Source organism: Guillardia theta (assembly GCF_000315625.1).
Source record: "Guillardia theta CCMP2712 unplaced genomic scaffold GUITHscaffold_17, whole genome shotgun sequence".
In the NCBI taxonomy this organism is placed as follows: Eukaryota; class Cryptophyceae; order Pyrenomonadales; family Geminigeraceae; genus Guillardia; species Guillardia theta.
The window spans coordinates 849,083-876,296 of record NW_005434657.1 but is presented as its reverse complement, the minus strand read 5'-3'; the positions used below and the strand labels follow the sequence as shown (position 1 = coordinate 876,296).

The 27,214-nt window shown below is 52.1% G+C and overlaps 7 protein-coding genes across 7 annotated transcripts; 4 read left to right on the top strand and 3 right to left on the bottom strand.

Annotated features, from left to right (window-relative positions):
* Nucleotides 1–1,042: 1,042 nt before the first annotated feature.
* On the top strand, nt 1,043–2,677 carry GUITHDRAFT_135915 (hypothetical protein; the record flags this gene model as incomplete). Its single annotated transcript, XM_005836678.1, has 11 exons — nt 1,043–1,129; nt 1,286–1,340; nt 1,394–1,533; nt 1,578–1,684; nt 1,736–1,792; nt 1,837–1,987; nt 2,130–2,176; nt 2,241–2,259; nt 2,353–2,427; nt 2,476–2,559; nt 2,606–2,677. 11 exons carry the CDS (start codon nt 1,043–1,045, stop codon nt 2,675–2,677), a joined length of 894 nt encoding a protein of 297 aa, XP_005836735.1.
* A 2,045-nt stretch (nt 2,678–4,722) lies between these two features.
* GUITHDRAFT_162094 (hypothetical protein) lies at nt 4,723–6,490 on the top strand. Its single transcript, XM_005836677.1, has 7 exons — nt 4,723–4,797; nt 4,847–5,649; nt 5,712–5,765; nt 5,826–5,921; nt 5,969–6,059; nt 6,104–6,161; nt 6,208–6,490. The coding sequence occupies exons 2-7, from the start codon at nt 5,023–5,025 to the stop codon at nt 6,272–6,274; spliced, it is 993 nt and encodes a 330-aa protein (XP_005836734.1). The 5' UTR covers nt 4,723–4,797; nt 4,847–5,022; the 3' UTR covers nt 6,275–6,490.
* Nucleotides 6,491–6,610: 120 nt separating this feature from the next.
* GUITHDRAFT_67610 (hypothetical protein) lies at nt 6,611–8,751 on the bottom strand (the record flags this gene model as incomplete). The annotated part of the gene is made up of 6 exons (XM_005836676.1): nt 6,611–7,183; nt 7,294–7,344; nt 7,572–7,649; nt 7,883–8,002; nt 8,392–8,463; nt 8,674–8,751. Coding segments are annotated over 6 exons (972 nt in total), but the record flags the coding sequence as incomplete, so codon positions are not given.
* A 3,802-nt stretch (nt 8,752–12,553) lies between these two features.
* On the bottom strand, nt 12,554–13,093 carry GUITHDRAFT_43927 (hypothetical protein; the record flags this gene model as incomplete). Its single annotated transcript, XM_005836675.1, has 1 exon — nt 12,554–13,093. A coding segment is annotated over one exon (540 nt), but the record flags the coding sequence as incomplete, so codon positions are not given.
* Nucleotides 13,094–13,489: 396 nt separating this feature from the next.
* On the top strand, nt 13,490–16,300 carry GUITHDRAFT_157400 (hypothetical protein; the record flags this gene model as incomplete). Its single annotated transcript, XM_005836674.1, has 13 exons — nt 13,490–13,682; nt 13,727–13,784; nt 13,836–13,911; nt 14,086–14,154; nt 14,226–14,282; nt 14,337–14,522; nt 14,578–14,685; nt 14,728–14,884; nt 15,007–15,074; nt 15,350–15,397; nt 15,497–15,557; nt 15,605–15,748; nt 16,128–16,300. 13 exons carry the CDS (start codon nt 13,490–13,492, stop codon nt 16,298–16,300), a joined length of 1,398 nt encoding a protein of 465 aa, XP_005836731.1.
* Nucleotides 16,301–16,389: 89 nt separating this feature from the next.
* GUITHDRAFT_135910 (hypothetical protein) lies at nt 16,390–21,130 on the bottom strand (the record flags this gene model as incomplete). The annotated part of the gene is made up of 22 exons (XM_005836673.1): nt 16,390–16,917; nt 16,968–17,189; nt 17,238–17,343; nt 17,395–17,518; nt 17,567–17,729; nt 17,775–17,865; nt 17,920–18,021; nt 18,080–18,223; nt 18,278–18,414; nt 18,461–18,550; nt 18,712–18,999; nt 19,055–19,097; nt 19,143–19,216; nt 19,449–19,478; nt 19,568–19,738; nt 19,785–19,829; nt 19,964–20,013; nt 20,183–20,300; nt 20,456–20,518; nt 20,564–20,684; nt 20,867–20,971; nt 21,027–21,130. The coding sequence occupies 22 exons, from the start codon at nt 21,128–21,130 to the stop codon at nt 16,390–16,392; spliced, it is 2,919 nt and encodes a 972-aa protein (XP_005836730.1).
* A 3,180-nt stretch (nt 21,131–24,310) lies between these two features.
* On the top strand, nt 24,311–25,235 carry GUITHDRAFT_151446 (hypothetical protein). The gene is made up of 4 exons (XM_005836672.1): nt 24,311–24,421; nt 24,481–24,539; nt 24,590–25,036; nt 25,088–25,235. The coding sequence occupies exons 2-4, from the start codon at nt 24,537–24,539 to the stop codon at nt 25,187–25,189; spliced, it is 552 nt and encodes a 183-aa protein (XP_005836729.1). The 5' UTR covers nt 24,311–24,421; nt 24,481–24,536; the 3' UTR covers nt 25,190–25,235.
* The last annotated feature ends 1,979 nt before the right edge of the window (nt 25,236–27,214 follow it).

The window sequence follows — 27,214 nt, the reverse complement described above, 5'->3', positions numbered from 1 at the left end:
TCCCCTCCTCCCTCCTCCCTCAACAGCTTCTTTCCTGCCAGCACAGGGATCGCTCGGCACGTGCTCCGAGAGGAGCGTCTTGAGATCTGTCACCGTCGCCATGTACGCTGACTTCTTGCTGTCCTCTGGTACCACCAGCACTCGATCCCCAGGATACAGAGGCGCCAATCTGACAAGCTTTTAAATCGTCTCCTACCTCCTCCCCCTCTTGATCCTGCTCCTGCTCCTGCTCCTGCTCCTGCTCCTGCTCCTGCTCCTGCTCCTGCTCCTGCTCCCCATCTTCCCCCTCCTTCTCCTTCTCCTTCTCCCAACCACCTCTTCTCTTCTCTCCCTCCTCGGTTCCTCGCTCCTCTCTCCTCGCTCGCTCTCTGCTCCTCTCGTCAACCTGTCTTGCTTCTTGGTCCACTTGGCAATCTCTCTGAACGACTGGTTCTTGTGCGGGAAGTGCCCGGACCCTCCTGCCCAGTAGCGGGGAGGAAGCATGCTCTCCACGTCCTGCACCGTGTTGCATTCCGCTCTCTTGCGATCCATCTCGTCGCCGTCACCTGTCCCGGCATGCTGCTGTCAGGTTGCCATAGCGCCTGAGACGCTCACGCACCATCGATCGATCTGTGCATCGCCTCCATCATCTCGCGCATGAAGTCGGCTTGCTGCTGCTGCCATGGCGAGTGAGTGACGGGCTGACTTGACACTATGGATCACCATCCCTCCTCGCAGCCTCGCCGTCTGCCTCATCATGCCGGCCTTCATCAAGTTGACGTGGGAAGAGCAGACGAAGGAGGAGGAGAGGAAGAGGAGGATAGTCCACTCCCGTAGGTACCTCATGCTGAGCGCGACTAAGAGAGGAGAGGTGAAGGGGGACAAGGGGAGGGGGGGGGGGCGGGGAAGCAGGCTCAGAGAGAGGGAGAGGACACGGTAGAGAGCAAGGAGGGTTCGTGTGAGTGCAACAGGAAGGAGGAGGAGACGGCGGTAGCGGCAGCAGCGTGGGGGCGGGACGGGAAAACTCCCTAGGATCCTAATTCTATTTCTCGCAGGAGGCGCAATGCAAGGGAGGGAGCCAGGGGAGGACGGGAAGAGGAGGGGAGAGGGAGCGAGAAAGGGAGGGCATGTAGGAGCAAGGGATGGGAAGGTGTGGATGTGGTGGAGGAGAAGGACGATGGGGATGGGTAGAAAGATGGTATGGGGAAGGAGCAGCAGGAGGGAGGAAAAGGATGAGGGGGCAAAGAACCAAGAGCACATCTCAGAGGAGAGGGGGCATGGAGGACACTTGACATGTCGCGTGCAGAGGACTGAAGACATGCCCGTCAACGAAGGACTGGCGGCTCCGCTGCTGCATGCAGGTAGCGCGAGTGAGGGTCCGTGCGTCCACCCCATCCTCTGACGGCCATGGCAGACGAGGATGAGATCGCGGTGGAGGTGAATGAAGGAGAGTGCATGCACTGCTCCAACTTCTGCGAGGCCCTGCGGGCTCCAACGACTCATGGAGCAGCAGCAGCGCCTGCATGTTGCCTGTGCTACGATAAGTCGCATCAGGTCGGTGGCGATGGCAGGAAACGATATGGCTGATGCTACCGCAGCCCTCCTTTCACTGCGATGCCTGTAAGGAGCGCAACATGTACGACATCATCAACTCCTCCCTCATCGAGCGATCCTTGCTCGAGTCTTCCCACCTCTCGCTGCAGGGGTAGCGGCATGCCGGCTCCTCTTGCTCCTGCCCCTGACACCGTGCATGCAGATCCACAGGAGCTGCGCTCCGAGAGGAGGAGGAGGAGAACGAGCGTTCCCAAGAGATGTGGGCGTGCCTGCTGCTCTCAAGCTTTTCTGACTTGCTGTCAGATCACGCACTAGCCATGACGTGCGGGGCGACTGGGAGGAGCGGGAAGGGCTGGTGGATGGAGCATGGCGTGGAGGAGCCGGGAAGAAGTTCCAGATCAGCGAGCCATGGGGAGTGTGGATCCTTGCAGACAGTGTGCGTGAAGAATGCAACGTAAGAGCAGCAGGAGCAGGAGGAGCAGGAGGTTGAGGAGGGGCAAGGAGGGGAGGAGGAGCTAGTATCGGATAGGGAGGCAGAAGCAATGCAAGGGGGAGGAGGAGGAGGAGGAGGAGATGTGTTCTTACCCTCTCGCAAGGTTCCACCGTCAGATCAGGAAGAAGACGCAGGCAGCAATCATCTGATGTAAGTTTTCAGCATTCATAACTAGTTATGATGAAATTGTGGTCTGATTTTTCATGGCCAACAGGACGGACGAAGCTCAAGGAGTATGTGCATTCCCATGTCTCTCGTTCTCCTTCATCTTCCTGGCTTCCTCTTGTCCTCCTTCCTCTCGCTTGTGCTAACGGTTGCTTCCATAGAACACAGCTGTCGCTCCCGTCCAAGAAACCATCTGCAAGAACTCGGTCCATGCCGAAACGAAGCGGAGTTGCAACGTGAGAGCCTGCAGCGGTTGTCTTCACTCCCGTCATCCCTCATCCCAGGTGATCTGGACGATCAACGAGCTGTGCAAACTGCACGACGAGGGCAAGCTCAACGACGAGGAGTTTGCAGCTGCGAAGCAGAAGGTGGGGTGGTAATGTTTGTTACTCATCAGTGACCCGACGTGAGCAGATACTGAGCGGAGCTCGTACGATGGACGAGGTGAACGATGAGCACTGCTCATGCGAGTGTGTCGTGCAATGACCAACTCTTTCATTTATTCTTGTTGATGACGCTGCTGTCATCGTTGTAAGATCATAAAGACTTAATCGGTACCCTTGTCGCCCTCCTCAGGCTCCTCTAAATAGACCTCCCCTCTGAGGTGACAGCGAGATCATGTCCATAGCAGATTGTAATGACGACATCTCATAGAGGGTCTGTCTTCCTCTTCCACTAGATCATCACTGTCCCGCCCTTCCTCCCCAGCCCCTCCACCACACTTTATCTTCGTCCAGCTATGAATCGGCGACTTTGCAGTTCACTTCACCTCCCTGGTGAAATTGTATACAACCCAACCCAACGACGTGAACAGTGGGTTACGTCGTCATATGTGAGCGACAACCGATCATCGAAAGAGTACATCAATGTCCAAAGGCCCTCGTCCTCCAATGCGATCGTCTAGTACGATTCCCTCATACGCCAGCCGCAGAATGCCAGTTGAAGCCGGAGTCAGCAGCATCAAAGATCCACGGAGATCGATCAAGACATCGCATGCTGAAACATTCTTTCCTTCATACGTCCTCTGTCCGTCCAAGATGCTAAAATGGGATGTCATGTGAACATTGAACCGCTGCTGCCCGCGCTCGCAGATGCAGTGTCCTCCTAGAGCCTCGGAGAGCTTCCAACATTAGGTCGTGTTGACTGCATGCTCTGCTCCTGACCTTGTTTCTGCAGCCTCGCGCGCTTCTTTTGGGCGCTTCACTTTCCTACTACCTCCTAGTTCACAGTGCATTTTGCGCTATGGCCCAAACGCTGAGGCGGACTTGATTTACAATGTGAGGGTGGGGTTGGGGGTAGTGGGGCACGATGAAGGGGGAAATGTGGGGGTAGGGTAGGGGTAGTACCCTCGTGCACTGGCCTACCCCACCTTCTCCAAGCAGAGGAAAAAACTGGGTGAGGAAAGCATTAGAGGGGGTGGTGGGTTGATGTAACCGGGGATACGGTACCGGTCGTAGTATTGGGGATGGTGGTGTGGGGTGGTCAATCCTTGAGATAAGAGTGGGGTGGGTGGAGGAAGCTGCGGGGATGGGGTGGACCACCCCATCTATTACCCTATTTTGGGTAATATATTGACCTTCGAAATCGGGCGACCACAATTTTGAATGGGGGTAGGGTACAAGAATTGTGGGGAAATGTGGGGTACTTCGATGGATTGGATATCAATGAGGTGGGTACTTGTACGATCAGGACTCCAAAAATAGGGTAGGGTGAGAATGATATTTCAAAAGGTGGGGTATATTCCAGGTAATTGGAGGGGTTGAATATCAGAAATGGGGGTAGGGTATGTACTGGAGGGGTCCATGTATAATCCTCGTGCTTATCCAAGTAGGATTACTTTGGAGGTGGGGGTCATATACAACACTCATGAAGGAGGAGAAGGGGTGGGGTGGTGGGTGGGTGGGATCACAGTGAGATGATTTTAGGGGGTGGGGTGGTGTGAGTCATGAGGGTATTGCAGGGACGCGGATGTCGGCGGCAGGGAGGGGAGGCGGGAGGAGACGCGGCTATGGCTCTTTCCTTCCTGTTATCTCCCCCTCCTCCTCTTCATCTCTTCACCCTTGCAAGATGCATATCCATTTTCCTCTCCTCTGATGCCTGTTGTGTCCCTCCAGCCCCATCTCGTGAAGGCCATCGCGCTAGTTGAAGAGATTGCAACATGAGCTTTTGCTCTCCCTCAAAGCCTCTCTTGCATGCTGCTGAGATTTTCTTGATGTATTATGTTGATGTTTCATCATCATCTTTGTTTCCTTCTTTCATTTCGTTTCGGCATCTCGTTGGTGGTTGTGAGTGGGTGTTGTCCAAAAAAGAAAGAAAGCTGAGGATTTTAGCTGCTCTACTTCTTTCGATTGTCTGGTGAATGTGACTTCTGAAGTGAAAACTCAACCGTAAGACTCAGAGCTAGACTACGTATAGGATTTGCTGGTTCAGCTTGAAAATTCATAGTTCACTCGCTGTTTGGTTTTGGTTGGAAACACACAATGATTTAGATCCCAGCAAGGAATTGTGTCCGTTCTGAGCTTGTAACGTGTAGGCCAGCGGAGAATTCTTCCTGGAACTCCATGCAGCCGTAATTATCTGCTCGTGAACCCTCTTTTCACATCCTGGTAACTTTGAGATGCTTGAAACTAGGGAAAGCTGACTGAGTGAAACAAGGTAGTTGAACTCAGTGCTGTCCGATTGTTGCACGTTGCATCAGGCATCCATTGGTATTGCATAGTTTATTGCTGGAAGACTGTAAGACGCAGCACATTCTCTGCACATTCTCTGAAGGCGCCAAGACGGGCATACCTTGAGTTTGAGTATCTTTCTTTCAAAGTACAGCGGGAACCATGGCAGCTCCAGCACCGAATGTGTGGGCTGCGAAGGCAGCTGAGCGTGAGCGCGAGAAGCAAGAAGCTCGGAATTCTGAGCCGAAGGGAATGCAACGGCATGAAAATCAAGCGAAGGCACGCCATGACGGAGTCGATAGGAGCGACAAAAAGAATGCTGGGAGTGCGGGAGGAAACGAGGCTATAACCACAATCAAGCTGAAAGTACGGCAAGACTGTGCTGGGTTCGTGGTGGGTCCGAAGGGGCGCGTGATAAACGAGATCGCGCAGCAGACGGAGACTACGATCTTCTCTCCGCGCAAAGGGGAAGAGCCCATCTTCGTCATCTCGGGAGCCAAGGTTCTTGTCAATGCTGCATCGGCTCTGATCAGGGCGAAGGAGCATGAGGCGTTAGAAAGGGAAGCAAAGGATCACAAGGATGCCACTCGCACGTCAGTGGTGGTGGTCCCGGAGTCTTTGGTAGGATTCGTAATGGGCTCACAACACGTGGTCATCGATACCATCGCGTACCAGAGCAGAACGCAGATAAAATGTCCAATCAAGGGTGGGAAACCTGAGTTTGAGGTCACTGGGACGCCAATCTGCATAGAAGCGGCGAAAGCTTGTATCGAAGCCAAAGTCTATCAGGTGAGTGATGTTTGCGGCGTGATCCTTCTCTCATCGCAAGATGCTGACTTCTCCTCTCTCAGGCTAGCATTGTTCCATGGCAAGAGTCAGTAGAAAACGTAACGATCAACTTATCGGTGAGATCTTGCCGATGTTTGAACCCCGTTGTTCAGCGATCTGATGCAAGAAAACAACAGGTACCTGCGGATAGAGTCGGATTGGTTGTTGGGCCATCGGGTAGCGTCATTCAGGGCATCGCACTGCAAACGTGCACAACCATTGTAAGCCCGAAGGTAAAAACAACTCGAACCATCCGTCCTGCTGACCTTGACCTCCACAGCGCGGTCAAGATCCTGTCTTTGTCATCACTGGGCCTCAGCACTGTGTCTTCCTTGCTCAGACTGCCATCGAGCAGATTGTGCAGGCGACTGGTGGTTGATCTTGGTGTGGAATCGAGTCGCTGACGCCATAGCAGGCAAGCACGGACACAAAGACAAAGCAGGGTTTCGCAAGATCAAGCGAGGAAACTCCAAGTAACATGAAGGCGGTGCTGGATGTGTTGTGCTGAGGTTGGCTCAGGTATCCTGCAGTGGATGCTGTCAATCGCCCCATCATCGTGGACGGCTGCAGGAGAGGAGCTCCTTGAAGGAGTTCGCCTGCTCACCAGGATGAAATGAACGTGAAGTGTCGATGATGGCGCGAACGGATATGACAGTGATGAGCAGCCAAGAGCCAACGAGCTGCGAAGCTGCCTTCACCTCGTGACCCTATGATGCAGTTTGATTGGTGTTGCTGTCAGTGAGGATATGGCGCTGCTGCCCGAGAAGGCTCATTAAACGACCATCCGATGTTGGATGCTATCAACATGTTGGTTTGAGTGTACAACTCAAGGTGGTTCTAGAGGAACTTCCGACCTCTCAGTGTTTGTCTTGGTATTATTTCACAGTGTCTTCGCACATAATCTACACAGGTTGCTGGGACGTCAACGCAGGAGAATCCCATCGTTGACATGCTCCATCGCCTTAAGCAGCTTCGCCTCGAACTCATCCTGGGTGGCGTACTCAGGCAGCACAAGCTCGTTGAAGCAAGTGTGCGCCTGCGGCAGCCTCCTCGTATCCACAACCCTCATGATGCTGAACCTCCTCTCCCCGTCTGACCCCTGGAGATGCGCGAAGCCTCTGCTGGGGATGGCGGTGGTGCCGGTCACGAACTGGAGGAGGCGCATCCGCTCCACGTTGTCCATCTTCCTCACGAGCTCCCAGAACCAGCCGACGATGTCGGATTCGCTGCTGTAGCCTGACTTGTAGAGCGTGTTCACCTTCCAGTCCTCGATGTCGATCTCAGTCGAGCCGCACAGGAGGAGCTCAAGGTCGCCGGCCGAGAAGGGCTGGAGGTACTCGAGGGGCAGGACGGAGTGGAAGCCGGCGACGAAGGCGTCGGTCTGGACGGCAACGCGGTCGACGAGGCGCCAGTTGATCATCTTCTGCACGAACTGATGCTTGTTGGCCTCCGTCACCGGGATGTCTCGGCCTCCCTCCACGAGATCGATCGTGATCTGTTAACGATACGTCATCACAAGAATACCTCTTCTCTTCTTCCTCCTTCACCCCCACTCCCCCCACTCCCCCCGCCTCCCCTCTCTCCTCCTCCTCCTCCTCCTCCTACATAGTTGCCATCCACATCCGTTGTATCCACACACATATACATGGCAAGATCCTGCAGGGGGGTAAGAGAACAAAGAGAGCAGCAGCGGAAGAGATCAGTCGAGACTAGGAAGGACGAGGATGAGCGAGGATAGAAGGAGAATGGGGGGAGAGAAAAGGGAGCACGAAAAAGAAGCGACGGAGGAAGAGGAGGAAGAGGAGGAAGAGGAGGAAGATGAGGAACTGGTGAAGGGCAGGCATGAGGAGGAGGGGGTCGGAGAAGCAAATGTCACAGCAGACCTCTTCATCTGCATTGCACTCCAGGACCCACTCGAGGGAGTGATACAACTCTCGATCAACTGACTCCAAGTCTTCCACCTGCGGGAGAACTTGTCAATGATCCCCGTTCCCCCTTATCCCTCCCTCTCCCCCGCCATCGTCGCAACCTTGCTCAACCCCCTGTCCCGTCCTCTCGCTCCCCTCCCTTCGCGCTCCCTCTCCCTTTCCCTCCCTTCCCCTTCTTGCTCTTCCCTGTCCTTCTTGCTCTTCCTCCCTCGTGCACACTGCCCCCTGGTCTTCCCTCCCTCTCCTTTTCACTCTCTCCCTCTCACCGTGAACGGGAGCAGCAGAAGTTTCTTGTAGACAGCCGTCGTGAACTGAACGCTGCAAATCTGCTGGTCGACGATGCACTTGGCGAGAATCTTCCCGGCGAAAGAGAAGAAGTCGAGGAGCTACAGACATGTCATCAGGAGGAGCAGGACAAGACAAGGGAAAGGAGGAGATGCAAAGAAGGTATAGGATAGGGATGGAAAAGCAGGAGGAGGAGGGAGGAGGGAGGAGGGAGGAGGGAGGAGGGAGGAGGGAGGAGGGAGGAGGGAGGAGGGAGGAGAGAATCTCAGTTACCTTGACCAAATCGCCTCGTACCACAGCTTGTGCTCCTACGGCGGTCTCGCCCGCCTAAAAAGGTTATGAGGGAGCGGCAGGTGGTGGTGGAAGTAGCGATGAGAAGAAGAGGAAGAGAGCAGGGGGATAGGGAGGAGGAGGAGGCAGGAGAGGAGAGGGCCGAGATAGAGGAGGAGACTGGATAGGGGAGGCCAGCATGCAGGAGGGAGTGATTCACCTTGGAGTCGATGTGGCTTGCGAGCTGATAGAGGTAAGATTCATCGCTGAATTCAAACAATCCATACTCCGGCTGCAGTCATAAGTAAGGGAAGAGGAGGAGGAGCAGAAGGAAGGAAGTTCAGGTGCGGAATGATGACGATTGTTTTCACAGAGCAGCGACAGGTCACGGCAGCAGAGGAGAAGAAGATTGTAGTGGTATGGATCATAATAGAGATGATGAAGATGAAACAAAAGTGGTAGAAGAGGAAGAAGGGGGAGAGGGAGAGGAAAGATCATTCACCTTAACCAACTCCAACGTGATCAGATGATACCATTCGCGTCTCACCCCGCCAAAGTCCGACCCTTCTTCACCAACAAACTGAAACAAAAAACATTCAGACAAGGCCAAAACACTTTCACGCTTCCATCAATGATCCTCTACCACCACCTGCTCCTGCTTGTATCTCCCTGCTCCTGCTCCACTCTCACCTCTTCCGTACTCCCCGCCCCCCTCCCCTCCTCCCTGCACCCACTACCATCCGTCCTCCTCCCTCGTCCTGCTCACTTGGATATGAAATGTCCGCAGCATGTCGATGTTGGAAAGTTTCATGACAGTGTCAAAGGAGCTCTGCCAGAGGGTTGACCTGAAATCACGAGCATGAGGGCCAGCAAGCAAGCTACGAGATGGTTTGAACCTTTCGATGGAAATGTGCAGCTCTTTGCGATCATTCCCAAAGTGAGAGAATCGGAAGTTGTCCAGCACAGTTCGGAAGCTTCAGGGACATCAAGTCAGGAGCATCCAAGTAAATGTACTTGTCGTACATCAGCCTCGATCATCAACTCCTCCACATCATCTCAACATCTCCCATCGCAACATGCTGAAGTCTCTCTCTCCTCCAACAGACCCTCCCATCTCACTTGTCTATCTTGGTCCTCAAGTCCTCAGACTCCTTGCAGTGGCTCCAAGGGATGATGTTGCCGAAGATGTCAACCTGAATGTCGCCCGACACTCCCTGGAGGACTGTCAGGGTCACAGGGAGCGCAAGGGCAAGTTTTCACCTGTCCGTAGCGGACAGATTGAGGGAGAGTGATGAGAACGTATCCCTCCTTCTGCATGCTCTCTCTCTGTACATGGGAAGAGGGTCAGAGAGAGGAAAGGGAGGGGAGGGGGGAGAAGGAGGCAGGATGAGGGTTGTGGACAAGGCGGCAGAAGTATGGACGCGGGAGGGCGGGAGCGAGAGGAGCGGGAGGGAAGGAGAAGGGAACGATGAAGGACGAGTGCAACCGATCAGTGAGCAAGGAGAGGAGAGAGAAGGACGGCATGTGAGCAGGGGGCAAGGGAGGAGCACGAGGGGAGGAGCGAGTACCTCGATCTCTTCGCTGCTCACTTGGATCTTTCGCGGCTGCCCCCTCTCGGTAGCCCGCACGATCTTGCACCATCCGTCTTCGAGCTTGCACACGACAGCTGCTGGTGCGTTCCTGCCGAGGATGGACGAGTTCCTCTCCAGGATCTCCTTCGACTGCTCGGCGATGTCGGAACTCGACAGGACCCAACCATGCCGCCTCCTGTTCTCTCCTCGCTCTCCTTCCCACTCCACCTGCTTCATCGCCTTGAACCGACGAGGGCGCGTCCGGATCGCTCGCCGCCGCGCAGATCGGCGTGATGTCGGCATCATGACGTGGAGCTGCTGGAAACCAGCTGGGTCCTCGATGCTGTTGGAGCGGCGCCTGCGGAGCCAGATAATGACAGGAACCACCATGATGATCGTCCACACGATCGCAAACACAATCCCCAGCAGGAGCCGAGTAGGCGACCCATTGTTCGTGGCCACGTAGCTGAACTCTGCATACACCTGAACATCGAGGTAGCTCGTGACGTTGACGCAGGGCTGGCAGGAGCTGGGAGCAGAGGAAGTTTGACAAGCAGACGCCTTCCCGACAGTGACGCTGATGGGTGTGTTTGCAAGCTTGACGCTGCTTATGGTGCTCTGAGAAATCTCGAGGTAGGCGATCTGGGAGGAGGACGTGCAGTCGCTGCATACGGCGCTGTTGCTGATGGGAACAACCTTATCGACGACGTTGGGGGAGTAGGTGATGTCCGAAATAGAGGTGGAGGGGCGGAGCAGGGAGGCGCAGCCGACGGAGACTGTCAACCTGATGGCGTTGATGGAAGAAGTTGGAGAGCCGCTCGATGCCGGGTTGTTCAGAACTCCATCGACGATGAGGTTGGAGAAGGAGACTGTGCAGTAGCAGGAGCTGGTGTAGCAGGAGCAAGTCTGATGCAAGAGACGAGGAAGAGGAGGAGGAGGAAGTCAGAGCCTGAAGCTGCAAACAAGGGTGATCACATACCTTGCATGTGACTCCATCACAGCCATTCACACGACGAAAGTTGGAAGTCACAGGATGCTCAGGTGATTTGGTCACGAGAGGAAGAGGAGCAGAGAAGGAGCATTGAGTTACAATGGCAAACGTGAGAAAGAACAAGTTGATATGTTTCTTCTTCACTCTGCCCGAGCCATTCAGTATGCCTGTGAGATCTTTGTTGTGATGGCAGACAGGGCTCTTCATCAGATATTAGAGCAAACAGGATTATATGGCCATATTTCCCAGCCGTCTCATTAGCTGATTCAACATGATTCAAGGCCCGTTCGCTTCCTGAGGTCTGGAAACAACCAAAGTCAGCAAGCCGATCATTCATGCTCGTATGGACAGTGCCCATGACGTCTTTCCACTCAACGAATGTACCCGATCGCAACAAATCACATCATAGTTTTGATGCAGTTGCTATCCTAGCTCTACCTCACAACTATTCGCATTTCTGATCGTTTGGGGAGGTTTGAACAATCTGCTGCCCTCTATGCTTCAAAACATATTCATCACGAAAGACTCACTGATACACGATGTCTTTCTTTCTGGTAATTGACAAGGCTATGATCTTCTTGACATGCCTGCTATGCTTTCCAAACCTGGACAAGAGCACCATGATCTTTTCGAGCTTCTTGTCGGCGTCTACGGTTATTCATCACTATTATGTCTGGAATTCATCTATGGAAATTTATCTATTCGTCTTCCTCTACCTGTCCTCTTCAATCCACCACCCAAATATGTACTTCTCCGATTGCTCATTGAGCTCAAGGGCGACCTCAGCACCATTTCATGAGCTGATGATGTCTTTCTCAGCCTTGTTCTTATCTAAACTTCAAGCTTCATCCCTCCTCTACGTCTTCCTGCCTCTCTAAGAGTCTCCCATTCGCTCCCCCCTATCCATCCCCCATTCTCTCGCCATACCCCAGGTTAAAACAGGAGTTTTAAAAACCGACTTTTAAAATCCGTGAAACCTCTTGAGAGTTGACTACAAGGAATCAATAAGTATTATTGTTGTACTGTGGGGTGTAATATATATATATCTTTGATACCAACAATCATTAGGGAAGATATGTATTGCAAGTAGTATTTAATGCGAAGTTACAAAATAATGAATATAAAAATAAAATTATAGTACTATGATCAGAAAGAGCAATAACCACATTTTAAAACGCCCGGTGTCATGGTTAACTTTCACTTAACTTTGAGTAAAGTTAGAGCCTGGGCCGGTGTTAAGGCAAGTTGCGGCCGCAAGCGGCCGGGCCCGCGGCCCGGTCACCGTCCCCGTGGCACCCTGGCACCCTGGCACCCGGCCCGGTTATAGCAAGCGGGCCCGCGGCCCGCCGGTGGCCGCTTGAAGCAGGCCGCAGCCCGGCCGGGTCCGAACTTCAATGCTCAATCTCACCGTGAGTGTCACCCACTAAGTACGGCAGTGGGCTCGGACTGTGACATGTCAGTGTGTCGGAGGGAAGAACGACGCGGCCGCGGCCGTTACTCCTGAGTGTCGCAAACAAGAAACGTGAAACTCACACCAGACAGGCTCCCGAAGAGACTAAGCATAGTTCATTCAGTTCAACAACTTCGGAAAGTGAAGACTGCAGCCCTGGTTTGCATCAAGAAATGCCATCAAGTCCGCAGCATCCGAACTTCGGACAGAAGTGAGCACTCCATCACGATCGGAGGTGGAGCATGTCAGAGTGTTCCATGGCGGCTCATCAGGGACTTTCGGATTTCTGGAACTCGAAGACAAACGATCGCAGCTCTCCTCGTCCAAACCAGGAATTGACGGCATTGTCTTGCTCTCTGACGAAGTTGGCAAAGAGTGCATGCAGGAAGACACAGTGAGTGCAGACGAGCACGTGCTTTGCCTCCAGGTTTTCAAGCCATTCCAAGAACAAGGAAACCCGATGATTCAAGTCTTGCTGAGACTCCGACCCGTCCCGCCGCCAGATCTCGTCCTCGTCAGTAGCGATGTGGGAGAAATCGAACTGAGGAAACTCTGACTTAACTTCTGATATCGCTCTCCGGCGATTGCATGGATGTACACCGTAAGTCATGCCCTCTCGACACCATTCCACACAGACGAAGCGCGGATCTGATAGCGTTGGTTGCGAGTGGTCCTTCCATGCCCGATAAGCGATCATGGCTGTCTGGAGAGCGCGAGATAGAGGCGATGCTACCACTGCATCAAGCTTTGATCCTTGAAGCTGGATACCTGCGTCCCGTGCTTGCTCTTTGCCATCATTCGTGAGTCCTGCATCGAAATATCGTTCGTCTTCATACAGGTCTTCATCGCCGGCAATATCACATGCGGCATTGTGCTCTCCTTCCCCATGTCTCATGAGGTGCACAATCTTCCATGCATGGTTGTTTGAGTTCATACTCTTCTCCTGCGCGCTTGAGAGTGCATGGTGACCTCCTCCCCATCCGCTTCCTCGCTTCAGCCTCCATGCCCGCACTATCCGCATTGCCCTTTTGTATTGGCGCAACCACCACTATACTGTTCCCCCATTTATCACCCCTACCCACATAGTCCTCCTTACAACCGGTGGTCATGAAGACAAGGCATGGAAGACAGCAACAACAAGGCTTACCTGGACTATACCAAGCTCTCCGCACTTCCAGGACAGCGCTATCAGCAATACATCGAATCTATGAAGCATACCTGGAACAAGCTTAAAAAAAGGTTCAAGCCTGCCTCGCTGCAATAAATGTAACGTCAGCAACGAGGACGTAACGGACATAGGGGCGGCATGGGCGTGTGTTGGGTGCTCATCGATGGGGTCGGCGACATCGGAAGGGGAGGAGGATCAGGAGCAGGAGGAGAAGGAGGAGAGGAGGAAGAGGAGAGTGTGAAGAGGAGCCTGCTGGACATCGCTCAGATGGACGCCTGCTGCTCGGTAGCATCCTCGGGTATCTCTGGGCTGATGGATCCGGTGCAAGCAGGCAAGAGAAAAGAAGAGCTGGTGGCGGGAACTGAACGCGCGCAGGTCTGGCATGCGGAAGTGACACAGCCCACCTCTCCATGTTCGGCTACGACCCAAGAAAGTTTGTGCTCCCTCCCTCCCCTCCTTCTCACTCACACCTTCACCCTTCCAGGTACTACAGGGGTCGGGGAGCATTCGAGACTATGGGTGCAGGGCTAGATATGCAGCCAGGCGACATTGCCTTCAAGGTGATGAGACTGTAGAACTGATTGTCCCTCTGCCTCTGCCTCTCCCCCTCCCTCCCCATCTCCCTGCCCCCCTCCCTCTTCCTGTCCTCTGCTCCGCTCCCTTGTCCAATTGATACTCCCTCCTCTTCCCTCTCTTCATCCCTTGCTCTTGGAATCACTGAGCGTCTTGTCCAGTGCAACTTCGCCTACCTGGGCAAGGACGGGATCGTCGAGTCTCGGCGTGCAGACAGAAACTTCGAGAATGTCTGATCCCCTCCCCTCCCTCCCTCCCTCCCTCCCTCCCTCCCTCCCTCCTCCTCACTCAATTCCTGCAGGTTGGACCCATCCTATGTGACTTTCTCAACGGGATCGCCATTCCCTCCTTCCCACAGGCTCGCCCCCCCCCCGTCCCCCCTTCCTGTTCGTGCTGACCTTGTCACGAGCAGCACTCCGTGGCTGTCAAGTACGCGACCGAGCACAGATGCGGGCTGCGGGTGAGGGGCCCGAGCCTATCGGACAACATCACTGGGACCGACCCGCTGAAGGACAAGCTCCCCCTCCGACGCTCCTGCCCGCTAGACTCCTCCGAGGAGGCAGAGCTCACAGCGAAGCTCGTCAACTCGCTCTCCCAGGTCCTGCAGCGAGCAAATTTTCCTCCTCCTCACAGTCTTGGTTGTGGTGGTGCAGGCGATCACCGAAGCTCTACAGGACCACCAGATTAACAAGGATCGGGTGGAGCAAGGCAAGCTGCCGGCCAACGCCGTCCTCCTACGCGGCTGTGGGGCTCGCGTGAAGGTCTTGATCTGAGCTGCTGCTGGGGTGCTGAGCTGGGAGAAGGTGCCAACGTTCGAGGAGAAGCACGGGATGAGAAGCTTCATGATTGCTCCCACCTGCCTCATCCGCGGGCTCGGCATGTCGCTAGAGATGGACATCGTTGATGCTCCCGGAGCCACGGGAGATTATCATACCGACCTGCAGTCGAAGGCCAGGACAGGTAGATGAGGAAGGAGTGAGGGGGTACGAGGGAAGAGAAGGGAGAGGAAGGGAGGAGAGGAAGGCAAGCAAGGAAGGAGCGGGCAAGGGAGGATCTGAGATTCTATTGACACATGTTCGCAGCTCTCGCAACCTTCAAAAAGAAAACTCCTGAGTATGAGCTTGGTTTTGTTCACGTCAAGGCAGTTGATGTGAGGAAATTTTGCTGTCCTTTCTCTTCCTCTGCTCCTTCCCCTCTCCTCCTCCCCCTCTCCCTCTTTCCTATTTACCACCATCACCATCTCCATCACCATCACTATCACCATCACTATCACCATCACAATTAGAACAATCATCACTTGTGTCTCCTGCGTTTCTCTTGCCTCCATTCCATCCGTGTCTTCCACCTTGGTGCTATCCCTTCATCCAAATCCCGAAACTAGTTTCCTCGTTATTCTCTTTCCATCCACTCAAGGTTTCTGTGCAGGATGCTGGTCATGATAAGAGTGCGGAATTGAAGCTCAAGTTTTTGAAGGTCTACAGGAGGAAGAGGAGGGTTGAGGGCGGGGGGAGATAGGAGGAGGAGGAGGAGGAGGAGGAGGAGGAGGAGGAGGTGCTGACTGCCGGCATGCAGAAGGTTGACAACATGATTGGTGAGCTAGCAAAGGGACTGGCGGAGATAGAGCAAGAGACAGGCGATCTCCTGAATCCTCCCCTTCACAACGGCTCATCTTTCCAGCAGGGAAGCCTTTCGTCATCTGCGTGACGGGGGATCACTCTACCCCTGTCGCATACGGGGACCATAGCGCTGAGCCCGTTCCCTTCTCCATCGCTCCCGTCAAGGTCTCGCATGCTGTACTCCTCCTCTCACACTACCACCACTGCTGTCCCTCCTCCCTCCTCCTCCTCTATCACCGCCAACTCATTTCGCGCTCTCCTCGCCCTCCCTTCCGCATCTTCTCTTCTGCCTCCTGACTTTTCCTCCTCCTCTCCTGCCACCACCACTGTCTCTCCGCCCTCCTTCTCACCCTCCATCATCACCAACTGATCTCCCTCTCTTTTCTCCCTCCTGCCTTCTTCTCCTCTTCAACTTCTTCCGAGCTTGCCTTCATACATCGTCACGGTCGCGCCTGCACCCTGACACGTCAACGCGTTGCAGGCAGTGGCCTCAAAGCTCCGGACGGCGGGGGGGGAGGGTGAGATACGGCAGGGCGGATCCAAGAAGCGTCCCTTCAACGACGGAGGGGAGGAGGAGGAGGAGGAAGTTTTGTCGGACTCTGTGATGCGATTCGATGAAGTCAGCTGCGCGCAAGGCTGGCTGGGGAGGTTTCAAGGCCTGCAGGTCATGGGGATCATCCAGCGTTTCCGACAGTCGCTCGAGCGAGTGAGAAGAGGAGGGGAAGAGGTCAAGAGGAAGAAGACGGCAGAGCCTCGTTGAGACCTTGACACCTGAAACACCTTGACATTATTGTTTGCTTCTTAACAAGCTCATCTCTTTGAATTTACAAGTGATTCTCCCCTCCCCCATCATCGTCCGAACATCCTCTGCTCTATCTCCATCGCCGCGAGGAACGAGCTTCCCAGCGACGGCCTTCCGTTCACCTTCTCCTCCTTCACTTGGCCCCCTCGCTCCTCCACCGCCTTGGCTGGGGTCCCATCGCGAGAGAAACGAACTCTGCTGGATCGGACGTAGTCGTCCTCATCGTTGGACTCCTCATCCACTGCCTGCCTAACTTGTTCCCTCCTCGTCGCCTCTGCCTTATGTGCCGCGCTCACTCGCTTCATCCTCCTCGCCAGCCTCGACTCGTCGCTGTCGCTGTCGCTGTCCGACTTGACAGGTTTCGGCGATCGAAGCGGAGACATGGCTGCTCTCATGCGCTGGGGTGAGACTTTACCCTCAACCTTCCTCTCCTTCCTCTCCTTGGGTGTTGACTTGGGCTTCTCAGGCTTCACGCTGTTCACCTCGGCCTTGCTCGCTTCTTGTGTTTGTGCCCAGCTCCGACGCACACGCTGCCCTTCAGCTCTCCTCAATCTTTCTTCATAGTCTTGCGTCACCTGGTGAATCGGACATGTCAGTCGTCGGCGGGACAGGGCAGAACAAGAACCTGAAGCATCTGTCTTGTATGTTCGGAGATCTGTCCTTCCAACCGAATGATTTGGTCACGATACCTCGCTCGCTCCTCCAGCAGTCGCTCATTCGGCAGCGTCCACAGAGCTGCGCTCTTCTGAAGATCTTCACGAATGGATCTGACTTCCTCCGTGATGCTCCTGGCAAGAGGAGCTGTGTTCATCCTCAACAGGTTCATCTCCTGCGCTTTCTCCTGTATCTGTTCAAGGATCAGGTCCAACAACCCACATCAACATCTGCCCCTCACCTGCAGGTGTTGACTGTCCCCGCTCGACTTGCTCTCTTTCACTTCGTTCCGCAATCGTTCCAACTCTTCGAGAGCTATACCTTCCCGGTGTTTGACTTCATCCAGCCTGAACCACCATCACTCCTGATCCATTCCCTCCCATACTCCTAGGACTCACTGCCGAAGGGCTTGATGTTCTCTGTATATACTTTCGCTCAGTTTTTGAAATATTTCTGATCGATCTTGCTCGATCTCGGCAAGTTTTGCATTCATCTCTTCAAATTTCTCCTTCTCAACTTCACCTGCCATAATTCCAATGACTATCCAACCCCAGCAGAAACATATTCAACCTTCGTTGATCATCGCAGTCAACTCGGATCTCTGTTCCGCAGCTTTGCGAACAGCGTCGGTTGCATACTTAATGACGGACTTTAGCTTAATTATGTCCTGCTCTGCCGAGTGTAGTTCTGCTTCAACCAAAGCTTTGCCGTTCCGTGCATCGTTGAGTTGAAGCTGAGATCTCATCAGAAAATTTCACATGCAGCTGTTGTTGAATACCTGTAAATCACGCAAAGATTGTTCTGTTGACTGTGTTCTCTTGTTGATATGATCTTGCGCATCCTCTAATTCCTTTTGCGTCTGTTTCAACCTTCAAAATTCCATGTTACACTCTTGTAACGCCTTCTTGACAAGCTGATCACACCTGTTCTGCAGATTGGATACCGTTGCCATCAATTCTGATTTCTGTCTTGCGTATTCCTTCTGTGCTTGTTGAAGAGTACTTTTGTAGTAAGCAAGCGAGGATCTGATTTCAAAACATTCTTCTGTCATTCCAGCCTCAGCAAAGAAGCGTTCGAGGTCACCTGAAATGGCTCAGGTTTGAGTTAGCAGTCTGGAGGGACTGAGAAAGCTCTCCTGTCTTTTGAGTAAGACAGGAAAGCAAGCAGCATCCAAGGATACGTTTTTCACGTTCCAGATTCGCGATTACGTCTCCTTGCTTTCGGAACCTATCAGAACCACGAACCAGATCATTTTCTATGACATAACAGTTGAAAGCAAACCTCTCGCTGATGTTTTGCATCGCATTCTTTTGAACAGATGCACATTCGTTCAATACTCCTTCTGAGAGTTGTTTGTATTCCTCGATAGGGACAGAGTTTGAGCGTAGAAGCTGTAATTTCTCCTCCAACTCCTCAACCTACAATGAATGAATGGAATCTCAAAGCGGGTCAAAATGGACACACCCTCCTCTTGTAGCTCTCAACATCTCTGGACTCAGCTTCGCTCACGGGAGCAAAGTCAATGTTGACAGGGTCAAGAAAATCGTCTTGATCCTGTAGTTCAAGGAACAGCTGGTGAACTGGGGACAACCTGTTCTTCTGTTTGGAAATCCCCGAGTCTCTGTGATAGTCAAACATCCCACCTATCACGGAAAATCCTTTCATCTGGATGTGATTCAGTCGCGACAAGCATTCTCTCCTTTCTGAGGCTACACCTTCAACTTCCTGATGACCTCCTTCAAACGGTTCTCACACATTATCACCATTTCCTCGACTCGTATCAGCCCGATGTTCAAATCAGAAGCGTAGTGATCGAAATCTTCCAATTTGTCCTTGTCGACTTGACTTGTTTGTTCCATCTCAATCAGTCTGCTTTTGAAAAATCTGTTGAAATACGGTGAGAAGGTGATGTATTGCATCGTAAGTTGATACTTAATCTGAGCAGATACGTCTTTGTTTGAAAGCTGCTCAAGCTTTTGTTTTCCTTCCAATGCAAAATTCGTCTGGAAAACAAAGAAATGGATTCATCTGCGAATGATTTGATTCTTGTTCAAATACCTTGGTCAAATTTTTGAGAAGTTCTTGTTTTTGCTTTTGCAGCCTGAACACGATCAGAAATACATTTCCAAAAAAAGCAATTGATTACCTATCGATCTTTCCAATACTGTTCTGCTCAAGCAGCATGGATGATTTATGAACTTTTGTCAACATTTGTTCAAACTGACCATAAAAGAAAGAAATCACTCCGATGCAATGATCTCCGATCTTAATTTACATCGTGCAAGGAACTCCTCATCTGTAGGAGCCTCTTTATTCGACGAGCTCGTGTATTGTGCGCTTGTGACTTCAAATTTGAAATTTCTTCTCGAGACATGTACAGCTCTGCCTTGAGTTTCACTTCCTGCGCAAGACAACCTGTCTCAGGGTTCTCGTCCAAAACGTGACTTGTTACCTCCTCAGCCTTCTCCTCTATTTCTTTCTCCTGGACCCAAAGTTATCAGTAAGAAACAAGTGACGGGAAGGGGTGCTTGCCGAGATCTGCAATGCCTTCTTCATTGTTGCTCTGCTCACGTGACTTTCGAGGAGCTCTGCGATCCTCTCGCGACATTCCTGCAGGTCGGCATGCGCGTTTTCCAGCCTCCCCTTCATGGATTCATAGTCCAGGGTCTTATCTTGCATCTCGCGTTTGATCTCCGTCAACTCCTTATCCTTGAGTTCCAACTCTTGTTTGTAATGCATCGACTGATAGAACATGATTAGCTCAAGAGAAATGAGAGCATTGCGATACCTTTGAGGCCCATTGCTCTACCTCATTCAACTTTGCTCGCAATGCCTGCCCGTCAGCCACAGCAGCTCTCCACATCACTCCAGCATCTTCTAATTGCAATTCCAACTCGGAAATTTTCTTTTGACGTGATCTGAAACAGCGATCTCTTATTCTCTCGCCTGTTCTGTTGCATCGAATACCTTGAAAGGTTCGTTGAGTCGTCCAAATCTTTTTGCAGTTGTTCGAGGACCTAACATCGAAACTCAGCCTCAGGGCAATCACCCAACAGAAAGTATGGACCTCATTAGATGTCATGCTTTTTCGCATGCTTGCAATCTCGTGATCTCTCTGAACAATCAGCGCTGAATTCAATCAAGTCCACCGTGAGTGTTGCTTTGTAGCACCGATATATCAGACACCTGCATCTTCCGTGGCAGACTCAGCAAGTTGTCGTTGCAAAGCCAAGATATCCATTTGCTGCATTTCAATTTCTTGACTCAGATTTTCTATTTCGCGCTGTTTCTTCATATCACTTTCCTACTCAAAATGTCACAACATGTCTTTAGCAGAACATCCAAGTCAACCGCAGCCAATTCCAAATCATTGGAGGCATCTTCCAGTTGCCTAGTCAAGTCTTGAACCTTCCATTGAGGGATTAATAATCAAAGTAGCAGCAGGTAACAGAGAATCACCTTCTTCTCTAGCTCGCTCACGCTCTCAAGCTGTTTCTTTGCTTCGTTCAGACTCATTTGCAGCTGTTGATATACGATTTAGTTAGATTTGAAATGGCTCGTGTATACCTTCGAATTCTCTTGCTCTTTTTCCATCAACTTCTCTTGACATTCGCCATGCTCTTTTAATAGCTGTCGATATTTGTCGTGTGCTTCGTCGGCGACTCGATGAGCCTCTTTCAGCTGATCGCTGCATAGATTCATATCAATCTATGACATAACTGTTTGCTGTCAGCAATACCGATTCGGGGAGCTTTCAAAATCTACGCTTTTGCCTGAATTAAGCTCTTCGATCTTATGTTTGAGTTCCTGATTCTCTTTCCTGAGTATCACCGATCGTCATGCAACGTGTACAGCTTGGAAATGGTTGACCTCAAGAGTTCCGCCTGTGAGCGTTGTGCAGCAAGCAAATGTGAGATATCATCTCCTTCCAATCTTTCTCGAAGAGCTTTTTCCCTTTCGCGGGCTCGCCGGACTCTGCAACGAGCAAGTCAAACCGAAAGAAAGCAGGAGGAGGCATGAAGCCACTCACTGATCCTCAGCGCGTTCTAGACGAGCTCGTAGCGACCGAACCAAAGGGGATCCGCTCATGTCGCCCATCTTTCCGTCCTCTCCCTCCTCCATCTCCTCCATCATTTTCGCTCCACGCCCACCCTATCGGTCCGCTCCCGGCCCAACTTGACCCCTACCCTCTTCCACCATGTACCCTACCCCTTGAATAAACTACCCACCTGTGAAACTTACGCTTCTATCACCCCACAGGTTTCGGGATGACACCAAGTTGCAAGGACCCGTCAACAAACAACCCCTACCATGCTGGTAGTACCCCCATGTCACCTCCACCCTGAATGTTAATCCCACTACCCCTCCGTATTGCAGGGCACAATATGCATTGACGAAGAACGATGGGGTCCTCGTGGACAGAGGGTGGGTACCGTCATAGAGGTACCCCTAGACTCCAGCCGCTATTACTCTATGAACCAGGGGGTACTTATGCCTATGGTTGAGTGTGGGAGGGTCCTGGAAATGAAACGGTCGTTAGTAAAGGAACTTTTGACGACACAATGACAGTAAACTATGAACTTTTCCCGGGCAATACGCACTTTCGGAGAAAGGACATGAGCTTTTCAGGGGCTACAAACTTTCTTTTACGCTCTACCACGAACATTTGACGGGAGTTACTGAACTTTTACCCGTCAAAAACGAACTTTCGAGTGGTCAGGTACAATAATAACACGGCAGTGGAGCCATGGCGGCCCCCCGGGCCCGGGGGCCGCGGCCCGGAGCAGCCGCTAACCCTAAATGAGGCGGACCATACTGTGAAAGTGCGAGTTTAATATCGGCCTAACAGAAATTTAATGCCTTTTTTATTTGATATGTGTATACCTGAGGCGGACTTGTTTTTGATATTCTACATGAGAAAATTTTCTTGCGGCCCTGCAGCTTCAACCATGGCTTGACGCAACAGGAGGATCGATGATGGCGGTCATGCGAACGAGAGATCGAGATGCTGCTAGACAGTAAAGAGGAGGAGAGAGAGGAGGAGGAGAGGATTGATGATGGATCAGCAAGGAAGTGAGGAGGCAGGGAGGAGGGGCAATGAGTATGTAACAAGCATCAGCAACAAAATCAATGACAAGGGTGAGGAAGAATCGAAGAACGCATTAGTGGATATCTCGCATGTGCAGGATTACGAGCGAAATTAGAAAATTCCGTTATCTAACAATGTTTCAGGTGTGCAATTTAGAGTTTATTGATCAAAATAGCACGCCTTGATCGATGCAAGCACGCCATACCGTCGGCAACACAGCCTTGATTGTTACACTATTAAACATCGTCCAACTCACCGCAGTGCAGACTACACATAGGAAGATAGGGGTAAGTGATCTCTGGTGATTGGCCGCTCTCTGATCCACGTGCTGAGCAGCTTGCAAGCATTCCAACACCAGAAGGAAGAGTCTTCTCGCTGAGGTATGTTGAGCCGACTTTCCTTCCTTCGTCCATGCCCAAACATGTTGGTTGCAGGCTGCGAGGGGGCTGGCCAGGGATACCATTCCATCAGTCGAGCTCAAAGAACGTCAAGGTTGCCGAAGATGGCACAGAAAACCTCAGGTACAAGCTGTGGCAAGTTGACTATCGGTCTTCACCGATAGCGGTAGGAGGGAAGAAGTGGAGAAATCTCTCGAATGCGCCATGTGTCTTAACCTCCTCTATCAGCCAACCACGCTTGAGGTGCCTCCTTTTAATCCTCCTGCGTTCACACATTGATGGCTCCCAGTGTGGACATTCTTTCTGTCGTCGATGCATCCGATCCTGGCTCTTGTCTCAGAACGCTATCTGCCCACTTTGCCGCTTCCCGATCGGCAGTGCTGGTATGAATTTATTCTAAACATCAAGAAACCATTTTGACTTGTGTTGGAATAGCAGTCTTTCTTCGCGTCAACTATGCCTTAGCGTCAGTCTGCAAGTTGATATTCCCGACGGAGATGGAGAAGATAGCGAAAGTGACCATCTCTCAGTTTGAACTGCCGTCAATTGACAAGCGCTATGTCCACCTCTAGGAGGTACAAGATCTGAGCCATGTGCCCCTGTTGGACAAGCCGCCGATTCCCATCTTCTGCGGACACATCATCCTCACCCCGGGTATGGCTTCATTGTGTGTTTTTCCTCGCGGATGAATCCATGGCACCTGCAGGCAGTGAGGCCTTGTGGCTTCTCCCGGATTCATTTGCCTTGTTGGAAACACTGCGAAGGAGTTTCGAATCTCAATCAAACATCTTGTACATGGACTCTAACCGTGAGGCCACCTTCAGCCCAGGCTACTCTGCTCCGGGCTGCATTGCGATGGAGTGCGAGGTGTGCATTTCACTTTCCCCCACGACCGTTACATTCTTAAGCTAATCTTAACCTGGTATATTAACTGCGTGAGATCTCAGATCAGCAAGTTCCAGTCCTTGAACATATCCAACATGTTTCCTGGAATGCAGGCACTGTGCAGGTGTTGTTCTTGCTCTGAACTTGACTGGAAATCAGGTGGAGAATCAATATGCAGTACAGATGCGATCGCTCGCAAGGGTGAAGTTGACAGAGGTGAAGATGAAAAGACGCAGCGATGGTCTTTGATGGTGGTTGAAGGTCGAGGATCGCAGCAACGAAAGCGCCAAGATGAGAATCTACTTTGGGAGGGGTGTCCGAATCAGTGACAATATTGAAGAGGACCTGCGGGTGTTGTCTTCTATTGAGGATGTTTACGTGGACTGACGCGATGGCCGCAGACGTTACAGTCTATGTATTACGTTGCGAAGACGATGGTCTTCTGTTGAACTCTTCTCTTGCATCCTTCTCACCTTCCTTTTCAGCTCCCCCTGGTCTTGACCAACGTCTTGCGAACGACAGAAGACGGGCACGACGGCCTGCCTATCGATCCTGAAACCCTCTCGCTCGAAGGAAGTAGCAAGCTAGGTCATCAAGACTCCCAAATTTTGCTGGTCCATGCTGGTCCTGACAGACTTTGACAGTGGACGTGCTGCAGATGCCTCGCAGGGCATATCAGCTGCTGAAACAGTCAACGAGCACGATATGGCGGTTGCAAGTGGTGAATGATTGCATCCTTGTTGCCGACCGCAGAAGCTGAGGGTTTCCCCAAGATCATGGAGATGATAGGGAGGATACGAATCCCTGAACTTCGACGTGGAACATTGTTGATCAGTGAAAGGAGTGAGGTGGGATGATGTTCACAGTTCGTGCATGCCTCGTCAGTGTCTTACACTGCATCGCAGCAAGACGACGCCTTTGGCAGAAGTGTTGTTCTGATAACCGAGCACAATGACATGCGAACTATCGGAGTCATCATCAACCAGGACCTTGACTCTCTCAGCCTCGGTGGCATGTACCCTCCAAATTCCACCGACGGGCTGAACGGTCGAGGTGAAACACAGCTGGAGGGCTGCTGGGGTCGTCTCTTCCTCTGACAGCTCCCCTGACAGACATCGCTCTCCTCTATGGAGGCCCCGTGAGCCTCAACGACGATCAGCATGGCAGGATGGTATGAGAGCTTGCCCTCCTCCTGTTCAGCGCCGAGTGAACCCGAAACAGATCCTCTCCAAGACCGTCCCGCGGGAGGTAGAGAACGTCACCATGATCACCGACGACGTCTACGTCTTCCCCTCCCCGTACAAGCTGCACAGTCGCCCTGTGGGCCTCAGCTTCGAGGAGCCTGGGGACATGTACAGCGACGACGATAGGACGGACAGCGTGAACCTGGTTTCTGTTGACTCGCAGACGTCAACATCGAGTACGAGGAACGACTCTCAGGTAGGGGAGGAGAATCGTTCTCAGCTCGACGAGATGCAGGAGGGTGACAAGGAGGACCCCCCTCCTGCCTCCGCTGCCATTGGGGAGAGGACCTGTGCCAATGAGCTGCTGCTCAACGGCTTTGCTGCATGGGGCCCACTGCAGTTGGAGAGAGAGATCCACGAAGGCGGGTGGTACCTCACTTCTTTCCTCGCCAACGCCAGCATCGTGTTCGACACACCTCGAGAGGCAAGGGGGAGGAGCGTCTGTGTGTGTAACGCTGCTGACTTGAAGGAGCAGAACCTCTACGAGAGATTGGTTGCTGTCGCGTCGAGGAGGATGTTCTGTAGAGCTGATCTGCTCAAGTGGATGGAGAACAGCACGGAGACAGCAGCAAGGTAGTACGAGGGTTGTCCAGTCTGTCGTGCCATTGAATTGTTTAACCGACGATTTGTTTCTGCTGAACGGGTTCAGCAATGATGGAAAGTATACGAATCTGCGTCCTTTCCAGTCAGATAATGTTTTGTAGATTGAACAGATGAGTCGAACAGTGCAGTAGGTGCACCAAAGTAGGAATATCCCAAGACTGAGCAAGGCCGTATTGGAGAAAGAAGTCAGCCCTGGCGTAGTAGAGTACGGTATAACCGATGGATTGTATGCAGTAGCGAAGTAGGGTGCAGGTAGGTGATTGACTTCTGGGATAAGAGTATTTATGAAGCAGAGGAAAAGAGTAGAAGAACGGAGCGAAGTAACTGAGATTAAGTAAGGAAGAAGAGAAGGAGGAAAAGAGAGACTCAGAGGAAAGAGAGAGGGTGGGAAAGAGAGAAGGAGAGAGAAGGACTAGAGGTGCCCCCACACTTATAAAGTCTTCACCAGGCCCGGGGGTCAGCCCACCCCGAGGATGCTTCCTCTGGTCGCAGAATATCCGTTGCTGTACAGTTTTCAAGTTACATCTGTCATGACTCTCTCAGTTTGGGCTGGGCACTGGGCCAGTGGGCTCCGATATCCTACTCGTACTGAGTGATCTGCCGTGACTCCATGTGACTAGGCTCCTTTACTCAAAGTTAAGTTAAAAATCAGTACCGTTTATGTGACTCCGTCAAGGATTCATTAGCAGCCCGGCGCCGGGGCCGGCCTGCGGCCCCCGGATAGCCTGAGCCTCCGGAGCGGCCCGGCCGTGACTGGTCCGATCATCAAGTAGCAGCACCCCCGGATGTAGTAGTACGGTAGTGCTTGTCCTGGTATTGACTCAAGGAGGCTGCGCTGTCACCCTCAGCTGTGACATAAGCGCTCTAGTGCACTGCTGATCACTCCGATGGTGCCCGTGACAGCCAGCCGTGGTAGTACCAGTCGCTTCACTAGTACGGTAGACCGTGCAGTACATACCTTTAAAACCTTCGAGCTCTAGCCCCAAATTTGTTGTTAAAAATTGAAGTATACAGATCAGATTTCACAATTGTGCCTAAATCATCCACATTTTCTTTTTTATTTTCAGATAACTTCTGGTCACAAGAGATCTACCAGGGGAGATTACCTAGGACCTGGTACTAGGAAAGATTCTGTCCCTATGACTCCGGCACATGAAATGAAACTTGAGATTTTCAGATTTTCGTATTACTTTACTACATGACCATTCGGGTTTTCTTTACTACAGCAGCCAACAGTTTCGGACTGCGGTTTCTGAATGATGATCTTGAAATTTCAAAGTTAAGAGCATGATTACAAAATTCATGAGGAGACATCAGGAAGTTTACGTTGAGGATCCAGCTGGAGTTCTACCTGTCTTCTCTCAATATTAATAAAGGACTCCAGGAGTGGTACCCCCCCTCCTGAAAAATGACCCCACCCCCTCATTCTACCTTCAGGACCAACCCCTTTCAGCCCCTGCCATCCCCACCACCCACCTTGGTGCTTTCCTCGAACGTTCTACATCGAAGTCAACGGCATGGTAAACAGCCACCTTGCCCCACCACTACCCTGCAAACCCACCCACCTGCACGTATGACTACCCCTATCAAACAGTTAGTCCCACCTCAAAATAAACCCCTCCATGGACCCCACCCTCGCTCCGAGCCCTGCCTTCGGGATCAAAGAGGCGTCCCGTCTTGTACTACCCTACCCCACTCATGAACCATGAAAATTCCTAACGTCATCCCCTCCAGCCAAGCCCTGGACGTGTCCACCAGGGCAGCGTACAACAATTATTGGTTGCAATAATGTTTTTAAGTACCGTTTTACAATGTTATAGCACCGGTGCCCCGCATGGCCTTTGGGAGCCCAAGGACAATCACTACCCTACCCCAGTCAGCCTATAATGATTGGACCCACCCATGTTTTCCCTGAATCGTTTCATTGCCGTTTGCTCCAAGCGTAAAGGGTCCAGGTATCCATTATAAGCATAATGATGTTCTATACATATCGATGCCC